Source organism: Culicoides brevitarsis, chromosome 1 (assembly GCF_036172545.1).
Source record: "Culicoides brevitarsis isolate CSIRO-B50_1 chromosome 1, AGI_CSIRO_Cbre_v1, whole genome shotgun sequence".
Lineage (NCBI taxonomy): Eukaryota > Metazoa > Arthropoda > Insecta > Diptera > Ceratopogonidae > Culicoides > Culicoides brevitarsis.
In genome coordinates, this window is record NC_087085.1 from 14,846,165 (window position 1) to 14,868,015 (window position 21,851).

General features: G+C 32.9%; 4 protein-coding genes across 4 annotated transcripts; 2 read left to right on the forward strand and 2 right to left on the reverse strand.

Moving 5' to 3' along the window:
• Positions 1–547: 547 nt before the first annotated feature.
• LOC134827356 (WD repeat-containing protein 19) lies at positions 548–4,987 on the reverse strand. Its single transcript, XM_063839956.1, has 5 exons — positions 4,913–4,987; positions 1,267–4,849; positions 914–1,206; positions 782–858; positions 548–720 (listed from the first exon to the last, which is right to left on the reverse strand). The coding sequence occupies exons 1-5, from the start codon at positions 4,925–4,927 to the stop codon at positions 624–626; spliced, it is 4,065 nt and encodes a 1,354-aa protein (XP_063696026.1). The 5' UTR covers positions 4,928–4,987; the 3' UTR covers positions 548–623.
• Positions 4,988–5,196: 209 nt separating this feature from the next.
• Positions 5,197–8,380, forward strand: LOC134833284 (integrator complex subunit 8). Its single transcript, XM_063847557.1, has 3 exons — positions 5,197–5,361; positions 5,417–7,709; positions 7,765–8,380. Exons 1-3 carry the CDS (start codon positions 5,241–5,243, stop codon positions 8,348–8,350), a joined length of 3,000 nt encoding a protein of 999 aa, XP_063703627.1. The 5' UTR covers positions 5,197–5,240; the 3' UTR covers positions 8,351–8,380.
• A 362-nt stretch (positions 8,381–8,742) lies between these two features.
• Positions 8,743–19,554, forward strand: LOC134834477 (pantothenate kinase 3). The gene is made up of 6 exons (XM_063849569.1): positions 8,743–9,231; positions 14,630–15,209; positions 16,595–16,773; positions 17,560–17,852; positions 18,452–18,890; positions 18,957–19,554. The coding sequence occupies exons 1-6, from the start codon at positions 9,169–9,171 to the stop codon at positions 19,155–19,157; spliced, it is 1,755 nt and encodes a 584-aa protein (XP_063705639.1). The 5' UTR covers positions 8,743–9,168; the 3' UTR covers positions 19,158–19,554.
• LOC134835453 (DNA primase small subunit) lies at positions 19,404–20,957 on the reverse strand. The gene is made up of 2 exons (XM_063850716.1): positions 20,756–20,957; positions 19,404–20,696 (listed from the first exon to the last, which is right to left on the reverse strand). Exons 1-2 carry the CDS (start codon positions 20,883–20,885, stop codon positions 19,555–19,557), a joined length of 1,272 nt encoding a protein of 423 aa, XP_063706786.1. The 5' UTR covers positions 20,886–20,957; the 3' UTR covers positions 19,404–19,554.
• Positions 20,958–21,851: the final 894 nt, after the last annotated feature.

Here is a 21,851-nt window from a genome sequence, read left to right on the forward strand (position 1 = left end):
GAAGAAAATTCATGTTAAAATACGATTTTCAATACAAAAATTCTTAAAAATTTAAAATATTTTAAAAAATTTTGTAAAATTCCTTGAAAAAATATGAAAAAAGACAAAAAAACAGTCAATTTTGATGAAATTTTTAACTTTTTTTTTTTTATTTTTCCCCATTGGATTTTCGACTTTTGAAATTGGGCATGGGACAAAAAGTTCAAAAAAAATTTGGAGCGGCCTTAGTAAATAAATATTTTAAATTATTTTTTAAAAAAATAATTTAGTTTTTAATTAAATTTTTAATAATTAATTTTTTTAATTTTAAAATAAAAATTTTAAATTGATTAAAATTAAATTAAAATTTTAAAATGATTAATGAATTTTAAATTAATTATTTAATTCATTAATTAATAATTTCAAATTGAGATTTTGGTTGATAGTACTTGGATAGGTGATCGCTGGGGAACGCCGCGTGTCGTTATCTTTTTTTTACATCCTCACATTTTCCATTAAATTCCATGCGAAATCTCGTATCAAGATTGAAATAAATTTTATTGCACTTTTAAACGACATTTAAGAATCTTCATCGAAGACCATTTAAAGAAAGAATACATTTAGTCCTAAAATGGATATTTTTTTTACATCAAATAAGGTGAAATATCATCAATGTCAATCAAACGATTGGAATCGACATTTTCAGCACACATTGGACATTCGTTGGATTGGTCAAGAACCCTAAAATTACAAAAGTTGATAAATAAACAACTCGTTTTTAATTGAAAAATGAAAATCTTACTTTATCATCTCTGATCGAATTGCTGGAAAGTCACATTCGGGACAAACTACCATATTTTCTTTCAAAATGTGACGACCCTAAAATTAAATTTTATTAAAAATTTGTGAAAAAAATATTTTTTAAACATCTTACCGAAGCAATACAAATAGGAATTGTAGTTTTACATTGATGACAATTAATTTCCATATCTTGCAAATTCGCATCACATTTCGGACATGGAGATGTTTCTGCTTCGACATCATCTTCCAGGTCTTTTACGCCTTTCGGAGCACGTCTCACGATGGTTTCAACTTTTTTAATGTACTTTGGGTCGATTTGGGAGCGATGTTCAGGTCTCATTAGTGTTACGGCGTACTCAAAAGCGTATTTTTTGAGACCAGCTCTTTGACATTCAATCACTGCTGAGGTAAGGATCGGAACAACATCTAAAAAAAATTAAATTTTTAAGATTTTTTTCAATTTTTTTTAGTGAAAATCAAACTTACGTGACGGAAATTGTGAAATATTCGAAGCAACTTGCACCAGCAAACGTGCTGCCAGGGCATGATCTTGTCTTTTGACATGAACCCGAACTAAGGTATAGCGATGTAGCAAATTTAAGGCGTATCTCATATCATTCGCTATTGTCAAATTATTTCTCTTTAGTTCTTGATACATGGAAAAGAGCAAATCGTGTGACGTGCGATAATTTCCCGAAATTTGCTCCTGATTCGCGATTATAACAGCTGCTTTTGCTGCCTCCTTGTACTGTCGTCGTGCCATGTAAAGTCTAAAGAGCAGTTTCGGGTCTTTTGGAACTCCATCACTTTCTCCCAGCAAAAATTCAATTAGTTGATTCGCGAGTTTGTCATCGTTTGAGGTTGCCACACAATCGATCGCCAACGAAAGTGCCGTATTTTCCTCATTATTGAAGGATGAAGCTTTGAGCAAGTGTTTTAGTGCTTTTGAATATTCCTTCGCCAAGAAATAATATTTTCCCGTAAGTATTGTGTACTTTTCCGTTTCGAAATGTTTCGCTAATGCCAAAAAATCCGCAGATTTCGCATTATCATATTGCTCGAGCACTTCCCCATAATGTCGCATTTTGTTGTATTTTTGCGCCAATTGAAAGGCATCCGATATGCAACCACATAACACGAGAAATTGTATCGCCGAGTCATAATCTCCGATATTTTGGAAGAACCGCGCGAGCATTTTAGACCCATCAACACTTCTTGTACTCAGCACAATTTCCGAAGCGGAATGCGGATCATTCATGTGATCAATTAAAATTCGCACCACGCTGTCCATATCATTGGCAATTCGATAACTATTCATCGCCTCCCGATACCTTCCTTCACTTTCTTTGGCTTTTGCATAGACGGAATGGAGTTTCATCGACGTTACATGCGGCAAAATATCGTCAACGCGATTCCATTGTTTGAGCTGAATGTACAACTGACAAGCGCGATCCCAATTTTCTGCCTTTTCCATGAGTTGAGCTCCTTCAGAGATATGCCCGGTACTCACAAGAGCCTCACCGCAGTCTTTTAACAACGCAGGATCTTTCATTTCGATCGCGATTTGCATTCCTTTGCGATAATCTCCGGATTTTATACTCGTTCGAGCTGTACCTGCTCGACAAATTACGAAATGTCGATGAATTTGCTCCTCATTGTCATCCATTCGTGGTTCGAAATTACTCGCTTTTTCGTAATTTAAGAGAGCTTCTTGATAATTTCCGGTGTACTCGAGTTGCTGCGCATATTCCCGCGCAATGAAAGGAACTTCATCAGGAGCGAGATTTTTTGCTATGGCCAACGCTTGTTCATAATTCAACAAATCGCGACATAAATCGAGAGCTTCTTTCGGATTAGTGCTGCTCGCAAAGAGAGTTTTTGCTAATTCAACTTCGCCAAGTAAAAGTGCACAATATCCCGAAAGTAAATTCACATCCTCGATATTTTGAATTTCCTCGAGGGCAGTTACCATGGCGGCATGTTGGATATGACGAAAAACCTTGATCGCGAATTGGATGTCGATGTCATTCAACGCTGCATTTCCAACTTTTATCCAAAATTCTTCACGATCGAGTCCTTTGCAAAATTCCCAACATTCGTTCATGCGTCGAAGAGCTAATGCCATGGTCAATTGCTCCTCCGTCGTGTTACTGGGATCATTTCTATGGGTGTCTAATGTCATGGAACTGATTCTGCCGCCACTGCTGTTGACAATTGTGCCATCATAGCACATCAGGGGAAGTTGTTCCGTCAATAATTTCGTTTGCCCCACACGTTCGATGTACTTTCCCTTGATGCTGTGACGAATATAGACATATGTCACGCAAGTTTTCGAGTCAAAAGCCACAAAAGTACTTGGATGAGCGTAATCCCACAAGACTCCGGTGCAATTTTTCGGTAATTCAGGTATTTTGATGACATCTTCGCTCGTTGGAATATACACAAAACCCTGATTCTGGTCATTTAGGATGACTAAACGGGCACTTTCCAAGTCTGAGAATATCTGTTTGATGCCCATTTCGTATCGATATTGAATAACAACTGCCCATTGTTCCAACGAAAAATGCACAATTATCCCCAAATCTGTGCCAAAGCATAAAAAGTCGTTTGTCAGTGTCATACAAGTAATTACGTTCTCTTGCATCCCAAAAAGCTCATCCGGGAAAATACGAGGTTCATGATCTTGTGTCGCTGGATTTGAAGATTCGATCGGATGTAACATTATTTGACCGCCACACAAAACGGCGCAATATTCAGCATTTAACGTTGCTTCCTTAATTTCTGTCATGTACTCCCGATCGCCCATTGCCATCGGAATATCAAGTAAGGAACGTCCCAAATCGTAAAACCAGACATGGTTGTTCATGCCACATAAGAGATGATAAGGTCCGATGGCGAGAAAGGAAGGTTCAATCTCTAAATTCACGACGTGCGGCAAAAGTTTGATTTTGTCAGCGTTGTAGTGATAAATTGACACTTCCGTCAAGTTGCTTAGCAAAGCGATGCGAGGAGGCGAAACCGCATGCAACGAATGTAATTTCGTGACAAAAACACAAATTGAGCCTTGTTGCGTTGTAGCTGCTAATAATTGACCATCCGAGCTCCAATTTATTCCCTTTAACGGGGCTTGATCCTGTAACGTCAATATTTTGCTCGTTTCTTGCCAGTTGTCCATTGAATGGATTTTTATGTTGTTATCGCCGCACGACGCTATTAATTCGAGTTCTTTTGTGATTGCGATGCTAACGAGAGAGTCTCGGTGATTCCGAACTTGCCATAATTCTTGACCAACTTCTTTGGGATGGGTGGAAATGACAACGACGTATCCAAGGGAAAATCCGAGCATGATGAGACCATCTTTGAACCATTTATGTTGCATCAATTGTCCGTATTTTTGCTGAAATCCAAGCTCAATTGGGGAATCTGGTTCCGGCATGTAATACAAATATAACGTACGTTTCCCCAAAATCATACTGACTGTAGTTTCACCTGAAACATGATCATCCGTTCGCATTTCAGCGAAATACATGTCCGATGGAGTGTCTCTCAGATGAACAATTCTTAAGGAATCGCCCTCTTCGTTGCTAATTGAGAACGTTTTATCTTCACTGCCGAGCGCTAATAAATTTTCACTCGACCAAGCGCCGCAAATAATTTTTTTGTTGTGTTTTCCTAACACAGGAATGCGTTTTGTCGTTAGATGATTATACAATGCCAAATTTCCGCGAGATGTAGCAATCGCAAGTAATGGTTGATTTTTTGCCCAAATTAAGCATGAAGGAGGATCACGAAGTCCCGTGTCGATTTGTTGCCTTTTATGCGTATTAGAGTCCCAAATAATGACGTGAGATGTGTTTGAAGTAGTAATTGCTAACAAATCGCCTTCAGATTCCCAAGCAAAGCCCGAACAAAAACCCGGGAGAACGATTCTTTCAACAATTTGTCCTTGACGATTGAAAATAGCGACAGTTTGATCGACTCCAGTTGTTGCCAGAAGTTGCCCATTGCCCGTTTGCCAGATGAAATATATGTCACCGCTGCCATGGACGTCATCGTGACGAAAGAGTACCTAAAAAAAATTAAAATTTCATTTAAATTCGAAGTTTTTCAGATAATTTTTGAATTTTTTTACCTTTTCACTCGCCATTTAATATTTTTTTTATATTTTTAAGGAATATTTTCAACTTTTTAAGAGTTTAAAAGGATTTTCTTCAAGTTCATTGTTATGAAATTTCCCGTTATTTGTTTGAAATTGGTCGTCAAGGCAACCACGTGTTTCCTTTTTAGTAACGGCAACTATTTTAGTTCGAATTTCCGGTTTGGAGGCGCTAAACAGGATGTTGACAAGCTGACTGCAGAGCCATCTGACGGCAATTTCAATGTTTTGATTATTTTCTGAGAATTAAATGCAACAATTTAAAAGTTTTTTACATAGAAATAATTAAAAATCAATTAAAACAATGATGGAAGTTGACGTTTTGAAGCCCGGGACAGCTCCTTTACCTGAAGAAACAGTTCTTTGGTTCGAATTTCTGCTCAAACCGAGTTTATTGGATTTGCATTTGAAGAAATTGAAGCCGGGTAATTTTTTTTTTTATTGAAAAAAAAAATTTAAATTAATTTTTCTTGTTTTTAGATCCATCTCCCATTGATTTAATTCAACTTTTTCTCTCGGTGACGGAAGTATCTCCCACGGAGCCCAGCTCTCCCGACTCGGAAGCGAGTAAAAAAGAAGGTTTACAAGCAAAAATCGGTCGCAAAAACCTGGCATTAAAAATTCTCGCATTAAAAGTCGCCGCACATTTGCATTTCAACCTCGACATTATCGAGAAAAATCTTCCGCTGTCGAAACAAGTTCAATTGTTAAGCGATTTGTGCACTGTGACATCTGGCAAAGTTCAAAACTTACCGATATCACTCGTGAACGATTGCGTTATTGGTCCCGATGGTTCAAAGCAATCACTGACATTCGCCTTGACTTTATATCATCGTTTTATCTTGCGAGCTCAAGTAAGGCGGGGATGCCAGACAAAAAGTAACAAAGTTGTGATGATCCCGCCCGGGCCAGATCCCAATTTGATTCCTACTCGTGATGATTACTTCATTTCGTCGATGGAGGCACTCACGCAGAACAGCATAGACTTTTTAACGCAAATTATGGAAGATAAAGAGGCGTTTAAACTCTTGACTTATGATTGTTTTGTGGCGTTAGATGCAAATAGTGACAATGTGCTGCAGAAATTCGATGCTGCGGAGCCAATTTCGAAAATTGAGGTACAAACCCAGATTTATTTCGACTTGTGCATCTACTTTTTGTTCATCAAGAGTTACGGGAAGGCTCGTGAGAATGTTTTGAAGTGTCGTGACAGCTTGCGGATGTTAAAGCATGAGTACGCGATGAAAGGCAAGAAGGATTTTTTGTATTGCACCGTCGATGAAGAAGAGTTGGAAGCATATTTACTCGCTTGTGGCGTCTTTGAGGAAGACCAAAGCCTGTTACTGAAGATGAACAAGTCAATAATGGCCAAATACGAAGGAATTGTCGACGTTTTGAAGGAAGACAACTTAAAATGTGAAATTCCGATCGTGCAACGAAAAATTTTAGAACTCGATGTTGAAGGATCTCTCTCCACGGGACAACTTCCGAGCAATGGGCGTGAAACATATCACACTGTAATCGCCTTAAATACCATCCGATACATCGTCGATGACACTGACATGATGGCTTTTGACCTTTTTATCGAGAAATACAAACGAAATGATGACGTCCTCGAAAAATTTTTCGCCACAATTAACGACACCTACAACAGTTTCGACACAAAATCTCGTGTCAAGATAAAACAATACGTTTTGCGGCTCGTTTCAATTTTGTCAGATTTACAATTGAACACACTTTTGAAGCCATCCACGGTTTTATCGCAGCAAGAAATCAGCGATTTGCGACGTCAAAAGTCCGAAGACGCAATTACCATCACAGGAATCGCTCAAAACACAAATTGGTCGTTTACGGAGGGCAAAACGATGAGTCGCTTGGAGATCGCGCACATCGAACGTCAATTAATCAACTGTACAAATCCGAAAACGTCACGTACGCTGTTAGTCCGTTTGGCGAGCATGAACCCAAGTAAGCTTCTATGGAGCATAAACCCAAGTTGGGTGATTCCGGATCCAATTCGCGCTTTAATCCTGTCATTACCACGCGGATTCTTGCAAGATTTTTCCTACGTGCTTACGGGAAAAGCCAAAGAACTCGTGGGAAAAAGTGATTTTTCAACAGCAATCACGATGCTCAATGCGGTAAAAGCTGAAACGCAACGTGCTGACTTCGCATCGAACCCAAATGTCGTCAAACTGGGGAAATTAATTCAATACGAAATTTATTTCATCCAAATTCAGCAATGTTCGGAAGAATGGCCTCGTAAACCAGCCGGTATTGTTGCCAGTGCGAAGCAACTTCTCGCAACACTCACAAATAACGAAAGTGTCATCCCGCGTTTGGAGATTTTGGAGGCAGCGGCGACGATGTTACTCAATCTCTGTGAATGGCAAAGCGTAATAACGACGGAAAAGCGTTCGGCGTACTTGGATTTGTGTTCGGCTTTTGCTACGGCCATCATTGACATCGACAAAATGAAGGGACAAGTCCAGAAAAAGGTGAATAAGGAACCGTGGGACATGATTTTGCCGGTTTTTCTGAATCAACCGAATAATGCGGCAAGTACGAAGCGACAAACGGGACGCGATTCGAGAGATTCGCCTTCGTTGCAGCAGAATTTGAATTTAAATGCGTTTTTGAAACGATTGCGAGATCCTTTTATTATTTCGATTTTGTTGTCGTTGCTGTCTCGTCTTCACAATGCCTTGAAAGATGATGGAAATTTCGAAATTTATGCCGAGTACATGTTATTATGGCCTGCAACGGTTAGCAAGTAAGTATTTTTCAATGAAAAAATTAATTTTTTTCATAAATTTTGAATTTTTTAGTGCCAATGGATACAACATCAAAGCCGTTTCCGAGACAATCAACACTTTACTCAAACAAGCATTCCGTTATTACCCAACCAACATCTCGTGGCTCAAGTTAAAGGGCGATTTAGAGTTTGTCAACGGCAGTCACGAATCAGCGATGAAATATTACGTCACTGTATTGATCACCGCCAGCGAATATTGCAATTTTACGCATGCCAGACCGAATTTCGATGAGCACATCATTCGTCGCATGATCAAGTGCACCACAAATTTGGGTTCGTACATGCAAGCTGCCATTCTTTGTCAATTTCTGGAAGAAACAGACTACGGACTTGCCTTCAAAAGTATCACGGAAAAGACTTATAGCTTCTCGGATGCCATGGATGCCTATTACGGATGCATTTGGGACGTAACGTTGCTCGAATTCATCATTAACATGCACAACAAGAAGGGAGAACACAAGAGAAAGTTGCAGGCAATCTCGTATATGGGCTTATTGGAGCTGAATGCGAATAATAATGACGAAATTAGCAGACAAGCAGCTACTGCGAGGAAAATTAAGTTCTTAAGATCGTTAGCTAAGCAGTACATGTTGACTTAAGATTTTTTTTCTTCGAATTTTTAATAAAAATCCATGAATTTCAAATAAAATACCTGTCGTTGGCACATTAGAAAATCGTCATTTATGCACATTCAGATTTAGGCAAGTACAATTCCAAAAAATATTTTACAAGTCCTCCCCCTATATTTTTCTTTTTGAATATTTTCATATATTTACCGACAAAAACACGCAAAAAATGACTTGATGACATAAAAAATTGGTTTAAATCTAAAATTTTTGTTATGTTTTGTAATTTTTAAAAAGTTTTGACTTATTTTACAGAGAAAAAGGTCCAAAAATTGCGAAACATTTTTTAAAATTGTACTTGCCTTATCACTTTCATTCGTCTCACACTTCACAATTGTCAATCAGCTGACGGAAAATTCAGTCCCTTCATATTTTCCTTAGAGTTTAATGGTTTTTTTGTTTGATTAATTGCATCTCCGGTGATTTTTCGACACATTTTCCATAGATTTTCATCTTTCGGTACGATTCCAAGACTTGGTCATCGCCTCACTGTGCATCCAGGTGTAATTCCGCAGCAAAAAGTGAGCAGCAAGCAAAGTGAAATCTCATCAAAAGCAAAATATTTAATAAAAAATTGCAAAAATCACAACAAAAAAGATTAATTTTCTTTTGTTTCGATTAATTTTGACTCATAGTACACGTAAAAGTATAAAATATTGTGAAATTTTTACTAAAAAATACGAAAAATAGAGGAATTTAAGAAAAACACGCAAACGTAAACAAATGAAGAAAAAGTTTTCGGAGCAAAAGTGAAGATTTGAGTAAATAAACAATAGGAATGGAGCAGCAAAATGAAAATTGTGGATTTTCAGGTAGTGTTAAGGAAAGCGAAGAGACGATGTCTGCACGGAAAGGTAAGAAACCCCTTAAAATTTCTTTTGTGTTCATGGCCTTCATGCGTTTTTGTGTGTTTTTCGTAGTTGATTCGATCAAAATCATTGTTGAACGATAAGATATCGACCGATAACATCGAGTTTCGTAACCTTATTAACTTGCAGATAACGAAAAATGAAGTTTTCGCTGCCAATAATCCGCCTTAGATGCACCTGCATGTCTCGTATACCTCGCATTTCACGTAATTTTTCGTTTGTTTGTACGTAATGAAAATATCATCCCACCAAAATATACCCATACGCATGCTTAAAAATAAACATAGACACACATCCAAATGCATTGAGAGAGTCTCAAGGTCACGTGTGTGGAGTTGTTGTTAAACGAGCATAAATACAGCCATGACCGCTGCTCACGTTGCCGAATTATTAAATGATTTTTAATTTTTTTTTCTCATTCATTTTCTCATGAATGAATTAACAGACACACGCATTCGTCACATATTCGAGCGAAATGAGATGAAATATCGAATGATGTTGGTCCAAAGTCTGATTCTCGTTTTTTATTGTACGTTGACAGTTTTTTTTTAACGTGAAAGTCGGCTCTTCTTAAATAAAATATGATGATAGACTTTGTATCGTCACTCATATCATCAAAAAAAAATGTTTCAATGATAAAATGAACGTTACTTTCGATTAAACAAAGTCGTAAAGGGATAAATCAATCAAAAGTATGAGAACAGGTTTATTGTTGTCATCGTCGGAAGATATCGTTCGAGTTATTTTTTATTCATTTTTTGGATTAAACCAAGTTCTGGACAGGTGTTTGCCCTTTTTTCAAGTAAAATGTAAATTTTTTGGATGGAACCGGAATAAAATGAACCTTCGATTTTTTTTAAATTTTTTTCAAAAAGTCACGTAAAACTTTTTTCTTTCTCGAATCTTTTGACAAGGGCTTTAATATTTTTTTAAAAGTATTTCTGAGAAGGTTTTTGTTTTTGTAATGAATAATAATTAGTTTATTTAAGTCTTTCATGAAATTCTTTTCTTTTAAGAATTCATCTTCGAGTAAAAATTCTTTATGCATCTTCTGGAAATTTTTGTTTTAAAAGAAAAAAATAAATTAAATAATTGAATTTTTTTTTTTGTATTTTTATTGAATATTTTCATAAATTTTGATAAAATCTTGTGCCAAGTTTTAGGTATATATAAAAAAAACAATCAATTGAAAAAATAAATTGAATTTTACAACAAAATTTTACAAAAAAAAATTTTTGATGAAAAGCCGTAAAAAAAATATTTTAAAGTTGAAACATCGTTTGAAAAAAAATATCTTTTGAAATATTTATATTTTTTTTTTAAATAAAATAAGAAAAAAATAATTTTCTTCAAAATATTTAAATTAATTAACATTTATTAAATAATTAATTAATAATATTTAAAAAAGTAAATTTTATAATAATTTTCTTTAACAAAATAATAATTTTTTTAAATATTTAAAATCATTATTTTAATTAAATAATATTTAAAATTTAAATTAAATTAATTTTTTTATTTTCCTTTTTACAATGTATGAATGTTTTTTTTAAATATTATTTCAAGAATAATTTAAATTAATAAAATTTTCAATTTACTTCAGAAAATTATCCAATCAGTATAAAATCACTTAAAATCAGTTACAAAGCCGCAACATTGTATAATTTTCGCCCTTGTAAAATATCCACAGGTCGTTCGTCACTCTCACGTCGTACACGAAAAAACAACTCCTTCCTTCTTCTACAAACTTCTTCTTTCTTCTTCTCTGTTTATTTACTTATTTTTTTGTAGTTTCTTATCGTATCGTATTTCGTTTTACAATTCCTCACCTCTGTTTACAAAAAATAAATAAATATTCAAACAACGACGAGCGACGTCGTTCGCTCTCATACTCTTTTTTCGTCTCATTCATCATTTTGTGCCGAGTAAAAACAAAACATTCAACGATTCGTTCAGCCAGTCAAGAGCAACCGGTCAACTTATTCGGACGCGCTTTTATTTTGTACCGCAACACAAACTTTTATATTTAATTAATTTATTATACACAAGCAACAATTAAATATTATTATTGCTAAATCGTTAACTTTGTTTACACCTGGATTACTAAAAAAAATAATTATATTGTGGAAGCAGTATTTATTTTATTTTTTAAATGATATACTGAATATTGAATGGAATTACCGTTTTTTTAATTTATAAATTTACATTCCAATTGAAATTCAAATAATCAAAAAAAAATAAAAAAAAAACAAAAAGTAGAACGAAAAGTGCCAAAAAAAAACGATAAGAAATAAAATCAGAGAAATTCACAAACATCACAAAAATTGATCGTCGGTTTGACGCAAACCAATAAATTTTTATGTTAACATATGCTAATAATTATCGTCGTCAGTGATAAAAAATATTAATGAACGATAAGAAATAAATATGCGAAAGATTACATAAAAAAATCGAATATTTTTCGGCAATTCCGCCTTAGATAGAAACTAAAACCTTTGATAAGTGATAAATTTGCACCATAAATGTGCAAATAAAAATTTGAAATAAAAATTCCGTAGTAAAAATCAGTCAAGGTATGTTGATAAAGTGTTAAATTTGGTTAAACTAAATTTATTTTTTATGTGAGAACGACGCAACCGAAGACATTTGAAGTTAAATGTGTGTAAATTGTTACAATAAATATTTAATGGGTAGCGATAGTGTCAAGTTAAGTTGATATTTGATCATGTCTGCTGAAGATAAAATCATTGTTTGAAAGGCTTTGAACCGAAAATGTGATAAGTAAATATTTTAGGGAAGATATGAAGAGACTTGACATGAAGCGAGGACGACTTTTGATTAGATTATTTGTGTTTTGATGAATTTTTTCATTGGGAGCCTTCAATTTTTTTTTATATAAAGATTAATAAAAATAAAAATCAATTAAAAAAATTTTATTTAAATTTAAATTAATAAATTAATTAATTATTTAAACTTAAATTTTATTTAAAAAAATAAAAAAAAAATAAATTTAAAATTTTTAATAAAAATTTAAAAAAAATAATGAAAATAAATAAAAAATAATAATTTAAAAAAAATTAAATTAGTTTTAATTATATGAAAAAAAAAAAATAAAAAAAATTAATTTATTAAATTAATTTTGAATTTTTTATTAATTTTTTTAAATATAAATTTACTTTTAAATTGAAAAATTATAAAAAAAAAAAATTAAATTAAATATTTTAAAAAAAAACTTAGATTAGATTTTAAATATTTTTAAAAAATATTTAAATTTAAAAATATTTTAAAAAATAAAATAATATTGAAAGAGAGAAAAATTGCTCTCATCAAAAATTTCCATAAAGATAAAAATAAATAAAAACAGAAAAAAATTATTTTAACGAACATTCAACTGCGTTTCAGTCAAAATCTTCCATTTTCCTCATAATTTATTTCATGTGCAAATTTTCTTGTTATTGTTGATATTTTAACAACGCGTTGATGACTCAAACGAAAAAAAAAGTTTTATCATTCCCATGTAAATAACTCGTTTCATGTGAATTTTTTAGCACACCAAAGGCGATTTCATAACGCAAACCAGTCGTCTCCACTCAACTTACACGCGACCGGTTTCGCTCGATAAATCGGCATCCATTGATGTCTCAGTGGAATGCAATTTAAATATGAATGATAAAAATTGCTCACGTAATCGAGCTTCACACTGAGGTGTTACCTACCTACCGCAAAAAAAAAAAATAAATTTCACGGAAATGAACATGTGAGTCGTCACCGTGCGTCGTTAGGTCAGTGTATCAATAAAAATTGCAAAATAACTAGTTTGAATAATTTTTGTGCGAGAGAGAGTGAGAGTAAGTTATTATCTGTAGTCATACGATTGTCACGTGTTTATGTTTCGAGTCAGAGTCTTGCACAAAATTTGAGTGAATTTTGATTATTAATTCCGAAAAATGACGTGTCAATTTTTTTTTGTGAGTCTGAAGAGGAATGTTTACTTTTTGAGAAGGGCCTTGACAGCAACATTCAGTGTTTGTGTTTATTTTTAGCTCTCTCGTAAGAGTGTGTTCACGTTGCGTTGCCTCGTCATCACGCCGCAATCATTTTTTCCTGAAAATAAATAAATAAAAAAAAAATGTGAGATGAAAATTCTTCCGAAACAAAAATTAAAAAAAAAAAAAAAATTTTGTGCAAATTTTATTTTTGTTTTCGGGGAAACCACGATCACGAAACGTGAATGCTGCCTGATTTTTTTTTCGTGTTACGGGCAATTAATCAGGTGTCTCCTCAAAGTTTTTTTTGTCGCTCTGATGACCATCAAGAAATTGACAAATATCCCTTAATTAATTAAAAATTGTTGCATTTTTTAAGAGATATTGCAACAGCATAAATTCTTCAAGGAAAGTCATTCAACGCAAAAAATGCGTGTTTCGCCATCTCCTTGTTGCGTCGTCGTTTTTTGCTTAACGACATGTCTGAACAAAACAAGTGATGTAAGAAAAAATAAACTACTGCGTAGATATTTTTACTCCAGTAGCCTACATTTCATTTTTTTGGCGAACGCTTTCTTTTACTTCGTTAACTCGACGAGCGAAAGTCTTACTCTACGGATTGAAAAGAGGTGATTTTAATCACTAAATGGGTTAATTTAGTGTCGTAATTTGAAAAAGGGACTAATTTAATCTCTTAAGGCGTCAATTTAATCCCTTTTACGGGATCAAAAAAACCTCATTTGGAATTGATTACTTACCTAAAGCTCTAAGAATAATCTTTTTATGTTAATTTAAGCCCTTTAGAGGTTAATTCAACACCTTTAGAGGTTAATTTAACCCCTTCAGAGGTAAAATAATACTTTAAGAAGTTTATTTAATCCTTTTGAGAAGTTATATTAATACCTTTTGATAATTAATTTTTAGCTTCATAAGGAATTAAAATAACCTCTAAAGGGATTAAATTTACACCTTAAAGGATTAATTTAACTCCTTATGATATTAAATTAGTCTTAAATTAATCTTCTGAAGGAATTAATTATATAAAGTTGTTGATGAAGAACTCCAAAGAACGTAAAATTGATCCATTAAGAGGTTAAATTAACTTCATTTTCTAAACATGGAATTAAAATAACCCCTTACGAACTTAAAATCACCCCTTTTCAATCCATAGGGCAAATTTTTTGCAATAAAATTACGACGTAATATCAGCTCCGTTCAAGTTCATTGACAATGTGACACACCCTCGATGGATAGCGATGTAACAAGTTATAAAATGGGGGTATGAGTGTTAAGTATGCTAATGATTTTGATTGAAGGCGTGTTTTTGATGAAGATCCGGTTGCATGTTTATCTCTAAAAAAAAAGAAAAAAAATTAAAAATAATAAAACTTTTCTTGAAGGTGGCGTTATTTGCGGTTGTTGAGAAGCGCTCCCGTTCGCGCACCAAAGAACGAAGTCCATTCCATTTGAGCGAGAAATATTCCACGAAAAAGTGTCCGTCGCACAGCGCATCCTCGTCTTCCCTCGAAACCGTGGAAAGTTTCAAGTCTTTGTCGTTGCACGACGACGACAGCAGTGCCCTACCGACCCCCATAAAATCACGCAAATCGCCCGGGCCCCGATATCCGCATTACACACGCGTTTCCGATACGCGACGACATCATCGCCGAAAAGCCCCGAACAAATGTAGGGACTGTCTCAGCTACACATCGTCACATTCCTCATCGAGTTCATCACTTGCAACGAGCACAACTACATCCTCGTCCACAGATTCACACAAAGGCGCCACGTTTTGCGTCAAGTCGGAAAAGCACCGCAAAAAGTCGCGATACACACGACGAGCGCGACGAAAACACGCAAGTCGCGAAAACGTCGAAATTGACGACATTGACGACGCATTTTCCGAAAAGCTCGAAACAACCAGGAAACTAAGCATATCATCGAGCGGCATTGAAATGGATAACTCAGAAAAGCACATGTGTAAGAAAGAGACTCTTTTATTTTTTTTTTCATCATTGTCATCTCAAAAAATTCAAAACACTTAACAAATAGACGCTAATCAACGACCTGGCCAAGTATTCTATTAATATCCCCCGTAGATGAATATTTTTTGTGATATAACAATTTTTTTCGTTTAACACAATTTTGCGAGTTTTGAGTTCATACCGTTAGTAATAATATTTCCTTTCTCTGTAAAAATTGTTAATCACTGTTGAAATGACGTTAATTATTGTTTGCTTTGCAACAAATTAATTCAGCGTTCGTAAAGTTTTTTTTAAAATGCTGAATAATTGGATTCTCCATTGAAGTAAATAATCATTAAGTAGGTTTCCGATATTTTTTCATAGGAAATAAATTAAAAGTGACTACGAGGTCGGAATTTCAGGAATATTTTAATAAAAAGTTCAAAGAGCAGATTTTTAAATATTTTAAATTTGATTGTTTTTAATCAAAAAATTTAATTATATTTTTTGGTCCAAAATAAATTTTTCACAAGAAAAAAAAATTAAGTAATTTTAAATAAATTTAATTTTTTTTTTAGATTAGACAATTTTAAAAATAAATATTTTTATAAATAAAGTAAAAAAAATGTGCAAATTTTTTAAAATGATAAATAAATGTGATTTAAAAAAATAGAACAAAAATTTAAAAAAAATAACTGTCAAAAAAATTTGAAAAGTAATTTTTTGAAAAAATTTTGAAGAAGCAAACTCATGTTAAAATAAAATTTTCAGCATAAAAAAAATTAAAAATTGAAAATATTTTAAAAAATCATTTCTATGATAAAAATTTTTACAGAAAAAAATTGATGAAAAACTTTTTTTTTTATTTTTGGGATTTTCGGCTTTTTGGGGCAGGAGACAAAAAATTAAAATTTAGCGGCTTTAGACAATTTTAAAAATAAATATTTTTTTTAAATAAAGTAAAAAATGTGCAAATTTTTGAGATGATAAATAAATGTGAATTAGAAAAATAGAACAAAAATTTAAAAAAAGGTAAAAAAGGAAAAAAGTAAATTTTAGACAAAAAATCATTTCTATGATAAAAATTAAAAAAAAAAATGGAGAAAAAAACTTATTTTTATTACAAAAAATTTAAAAAATAAAATTTTTTGATAAAAGTTCAAAAATTAAAAAAAAAATAATTTTTGATAAAGGTTGTTAATTTTCTTTATTTTGCCCTATTGAACTTTTGACTTTTTCAATGGGTCAAGAGACAAAAAAATTTAAATAAATTTTTAGAGGCCTTAATTAATGTTTATTTTGTCTCACGTCTCAATCAATGTCTACATCACATCACAAAATTTCACTAAAAATTAATTTTTATAAAAACTTTAAACTTATTTCAATTTTTTTCTACTTTAGCGATGCCATGGTTCGGCATGGACATTGGCGGAACACTAACGAAACTCGTTTATTTCGAGCCGAAGGACATTACACAAGACGAAGAAGACAAAGAAGCCAAAATTCTGCGAAATATCAGGAGGTACTTGACAAAACAATCAGTTTATGGCAAAACGGGATTTCGTGATATTCATTTACAGGTGAGTTTTTTTTATTACTTTAGAACAAAAATTGATAAAATGCCACATATTCAATGTTTTTTATTTGAATAGACGTTCAAAGATCATTTTGATTGAAATTTCTCTCGTTTCTACTCTCACATGTTTTTTTGAGATGTTGTTTAGAATAACACGCGAGCGATAAGCTCGAGTACCCTTGAAGTCTGGCATTCTAAAATTCATTTTTTTAATTATTATTTCCGGCTTTTTGTTCCTTGGACTTGAAATTTAATCACTACTTTCATAATTTTATGATCTCTCTCTCGGTATTTTGTAGCAAAATCAGCTGTTCTTGATAAACTTTCATTGACCTCCAAAGATTTTTTTCTTCGGCAGACAGAAATTAATCAATTTTGTGAAATTTGTGAGAAAAATCACGCAATAAAATGTGATTTCACTCACTTTGTGCATCGAAACTCAACTCGTGCATGTCAATTAATCATATTTTTATGAAATGTGCAAAGGTTATCAATCAAGGCGCTCATGTAATAAAGCCGAGCAGATGCATCAAAGTACAAAATTACTCGATTTTGTCTTGATTGACGCGTTAAATTATGTCAAAGAACTCAATTTAAAAGGAATTTTTTGCACTAATGAAATTTGTTAGTGAAACGTGTTCGCGATCTTGACTTCTTTGCACTCTTTTTGTACTCGCACCTCATAAAAAACTTGTTTTGTTCAATTATTCAAAGAGTAATGACGATCAAAAAAGTCTTTGACGCAATTTTCTGTGACGTTCAAGTTTTAACGATTTTTTTTTCTTGTTAGATGGATGACATTGTGATCAGAGGTCGAAAAGGTTCTCTGCACTTCATTCGGTTCCCGACATCGGAAATGGTCAACTTTTTATCGCTAGCCAAGTCAAAGGGCATGGCGCAACTTGTGACAACAGTTTGTGCAACTGGCGGCGGTGCATATAAGTTTGAGGCAGATTTTAAGCGCGAAGTCAACATGAATTTGGCAAAATTCGACGAACTTGATGCTCTGATTAAAGGAATTCTGTTTACAGAGACACAAGACCCACATGAATGTTACTATTGGGAAAATGCTGGTGATATTAGGTAAGATTTTTTGTAAATTTTTTTTTCAAATGAAACTCAAAAGCTTTAAAAATTATTTTAAAATCTTTAAAAAAATTAAAATTTGGACATAAATTGACAAAATTATCAGTTTTCGAGTAAATTCAAGTAAAGAAAAAAATTGAATTTTTATTTAAGAAAAAATTTATATAAAAATAAAATTTAATTTTTTTTATATAATTCTTAACAAATTCAAAAAAAAAAAAAAAATAATAATTTAAATTTTCCTGAATAATTTTTTTTAAATTTAATTTCTTTTTAACTAAAAAAATCCAAAAATATAAAAAAATTTTTAAATTTAACATATTTTGAAATTTTTATTCTTGTTTAATCACAAAAATTTAAAAATAATTAATTAAAATTATTAAATTTTTCTGAAAAAAAAATTAAAATTTTTTTCAAAAATGAAAATAAAATTAAAAATTTCCATTTTTTTTTTTTGAATTTTTTTAATTAATTAATTAATTTTTTTTTTAAATTTTTTTTTAAATATTTTTTTTTTATTTTTGACAAAACTATTGAGTTTCACTTTAACTTTTAATTTTTAAAGCTTTATTTAACTTTTAATTTTTTTTTTGCAGTATAAGTCATAAGAAATCCTACGATTTCTCGCAACCATATCCTTTCATTTTGGTGAACGTTGGTTCGGGCGTGTCGGTGCTTGCGGTCCGCGGACCCAATGACTACAAACGTATTTCCGGTACTAGTTTAGGCGGCGGAACATTCCTTGGCCTTTGTTGCCTACTGACGGGATGCAATTCCTTCGAGGAGGCTATTTATCTGGCAACGAAGGGCGATCACACGAAAGTCGATAAACTCGTAAAGGACATTTATGGCGGCGATTACACGCGATTCGGACTGCCAGGAGACTTGGTAGCTTCGAGTTTCGGTCAAATGAACTCCAAGGAACGACGGGCAAGTGTTTCGCGCGAAGATTTGGCACACGCAACACTTGTGACAATTACGAATAATATTGGTTCCATTGCACGGATGTGTGCCAGCAATGAAGGAATCGATAAAGTAAGTTTTTTTTAATTGGATTTTTATGCGAAAATTTTGAATTAATTTGAAATTATTTTGTTTCAGGTCGTTTTTGTGGGCAACTTTTTACGTGTGAATCCGATTTCGTTGAAATTATTGGCATATGCCATGGATTATTGGTCCAAGGGGACACTGAAAGCCTTATTTTTGGAGCACGAAGGCTACTTTGGAGCCATTGGCTGCTTACTACAATTCAATGGCGAACTTAATGAGCATATTGATTGCACGTCCAGTGAAAGTCCATGAAATTAGAGTCTTAGTTTAAGTAAGACGATGTACTAAGTGGAACTCTGACGCAAGTCGTTACCTTTTAAAAGAGATAAAACGTTAGAAATTAAGTTTTTAAGACCTTCCTAATCAACTTTAGCACAATTTCCCGTTCGTTTTACATTTTGAAAGTATTGAAACATTGACAAATACAATTAATTTAGCTTTAGGGAATGTTAATTTTAACGTTTTTGCGTAAAAATAAGGGAACAAAGGGTATTCGGTTAATTATTTTATGTTAATTTTTCTCTTCAACTACTTATTTCGTAAGTCTTAGGCTAAAATTTAAGCACCTTATCGCTACTTATGTATAAAAAAATATGAATGAAGGTCTATAAGCGCCTCCTTTTTGATAATAAAACGAAAGAAAAAAATATTAAAATTCCATTCTGTTATCTTTCCACGTTTCCTCCAATTTTCTCAAAAATTCCTCGAAAATTTTGATGCCTTTGTACATGCTTGTCTTCTTGATGTCCTGAATTTTGCGGCGTTCATCGACATTTTCCGATTGTTCAGTGTTTTCCTTGTCAAAAGCGTTAATTTCTTCCATCAGCAAGCTCAGAGTTGGAACGTTGTCGGGATTAAAGTCGAATACCTTGCTCGGGCGGAAAGGCACACAAACTTTTCCTGATTTCGGGTGAATGCAAAATGGTGCCTTGAGTAAATGTTTCATGCCCTTGGAGACATTGATATCGAGTCGAGGATACAAAAGTGCCAATTGTACTTCTTCAATGAGGAATTTCGCCTTTCTTGAAGCAGTTCCCTTGCTGGAAGTCCGAATGTACTCGAAATGACGACAAAATGTGTCCCAAATTTTCTTCGAGTCGCCCAAAACTGGTTTTAATGCCTTTTCTGCCTCTTTTCGCATTTCCAGGTCTGTAATGAGCGACAAGAGCTTTTTAACTCCTTCAGCAGTGTCGAATAATTTTTGATCTTCGAGAATTACTTTCGTGAAAAATGGTTCGATAATTTTGAAAGATCGCTTGACACTGTGATGCATTTTATTTCCGATCTGAACGCGCGCTAAACTCGCTTCAGGTCCCGTGCCCATTAAAACGTTCATGTATTCAGCCACTGCTCCTCTTCCGCTGTCTGTGAGTTGGCGTGCCGTTGGATCACAAACCCAACAATGGATGCCACGACGCCCCGAGAAGACCCACAACAAATGTTCGAAGCCAAAATCCTCGCGTAAAGTTGTATCGATGACATTACAAGCGATTGCCATGAATTTCCAGCATTTCTCGCAAACGCTTGCACCCTCGCAACACGTTCGAACGTTGTCGTAATCCGTCATATCGATATCGAAAACGAGTTCGCGTTGCATGGGAGTCATTACCGACGTTGTAAGACGATTTTTTGGACTAACATCGTAAACGGCACCGATATCAATCTTCTCAGGTAATTTTGCTTGGATTTCCTTTTCGAATTCGTCGCAATCGGAGAACGACAAGTAACGCAAATAAATGTCGTTGGCTAAGGTGAAACTGATTTCGCGGTTCGTGAAGATATCAGGATCAGCTAAAAATACAGAAATTTATTAAGAAAAAGAATGAAGAAACAAGAAAAAATTTACTTACTGTAACCATAAGTGAGCCACTTGGTGAACAATCGATACGGAAACAAGCGTTTGTAGTAAATTTTCAACAAAGTCCGCAATTGGGATGAATCAAAGGCAGGTGCGGATTGTGTTTGAGCAACTTCAGACATTTTTTACGTGAAATTAATACGAGAAATTAATTAAAAATAAAAAGTTTTTAATGCAGCAAAATTGGTTGTTGACAATTCTGTACGTATGTTCTGTATGGATCGTACAGAGAATTGGCGCGAAAGCAACTGTCAATTTTTTGAATGAAATTGCCGTTATTTTTTGTTGAACGCTTGAATGGCTTAATTTAATTATTTTAAGTCTTAAAAAGCCAATTTTCACAAAAATTCAGAATTTTAGAATAAAATAAGTATAAATTTTTTGATTCTGATGATACAATAGTCGAAAATGTTTTGGATTTCATTGACATTAAAATTTTTATGCAAGAAGGAAGTCGAACACAAAATAAATAATTCATAAATTTACTTAAGATTTTGCTTATTTTTGTAATTTTACGCATCAAATTTTCAAAATTAAAGAAATTTTATAAAGTCTTCTTTAAAAATTTGATCATTTTCACTGAATATTTATTTAAAAAACTATTGACGTTTAATTTCGTTCAGAAAATTAAAATTAAAAAATAAATTAATAAAAAAAAAATAAAATTAATTTTTTTTTGCTAAAAATTGTGAAAAAATCGATTTTTTTGCTTTTCAGAAACTCAATACACTTTATGAAAAATTTTCTAAAAATTATTTAGAAGGAAATCGATAACATTTTTAATTATTATTTTAAAATTCACGATTTTAGAAAATCTCTTAAATAAGAATTTGCTTATAATTTAAAGTTCTGATATGAATAATGAAAATTTTTAAAAATAAAAAAAATAATTTACTAGTTTTTTTGTGAATTTGATTAGTTTTGTGTAAAAAATTAAGAATCTTATAATTTTTTTCAAAATCGATCTCCAAAAACTCGTAAAATAATTAAAATTTCAAAGAAATAATTTTTTTATACCTTAAGACATTCGATACTTAATCTCAATTCTTTGAAAATCTCAAAAAATGAAAATTTTTCTCTTCATTGAA

Excerpts from the sequence above, each read along its gene's own strand:
- LOC134834477 (XM_063849569.1), top strand. The coding sequence starts at position 9,169 with ATGAAAATTGTGGATTTTCAGGTAGTGTTAAGGAAAGCGAAGAGACGA. Across the intron at positions 17,853-18,451 it reads GAAAATGCTGGTGATATTAG|TATAAGTCATAAGAAATCCT; the intron begins GTAAGATTTTTT and ends TTTTTTTTGCAG. Across the intron at positions 18,891-18,956 it reads GCAATGAAGGAATCGATAAA|GTCGTTTTTGTGGGCAACTT; the intron begins GTAAGTTTTTTT and ends ATTTTGTTTCAG.
- LOC134827356 (XM_063839956.1), bottom strand. Across the intron at positions 859-913 it reads TTCCTATTTGTATTGCTTCG|GGTCGTCACATTTTGAAAGA; the intron begins GTAAGATGTTTA and ends ATTTAATTTTAG. Across the intron at positions 721-781 it reads ATTCGATCAGAGATGATAAA|GGTTCTTGACCAATCCAACG; the intron begins GTAAGATTTTCA and ends TTGTAATTTTAG.
- LOC134833284 (XM_063847557.1), top strand. The coding sequence starts at position 5,241 with ATGATGGAAGTTGACGTTTTGAAGCCCGGGACAGCTCCTTTACCTGAA. Across the intron at positions 5,362-5,416 it reads TTTGAAGAAATTGAAGCCGG|ATCCATCTCCCATTGATTTA; the intron begins GTAATTTTTTTT and ends TCTTGTTTTTAG. Across the intron at positions 7,710-7,764 it reads TGGCCTGCAACGGTTAGCAA|TGCCAATGGATACAACATCA; the intron begins GTAAGTATTTTT and ends TGAATTTTTTAG.
- LOC134835453 (XM_063850716.1), bottom strand. The coding sequence starts at position 20,885 with ATGTCTGAAGTTGCTCAAACACAATCCGCACCTGCCTTTGATTCATCC. Across the intron at positions 20,697-20,755 it reads GTGGCTCACTTATGGTTACA|CTGATCCTGATATCTTCACG; the intron begins GTAAGTAAATTT and ends CTGTATTTTTAG.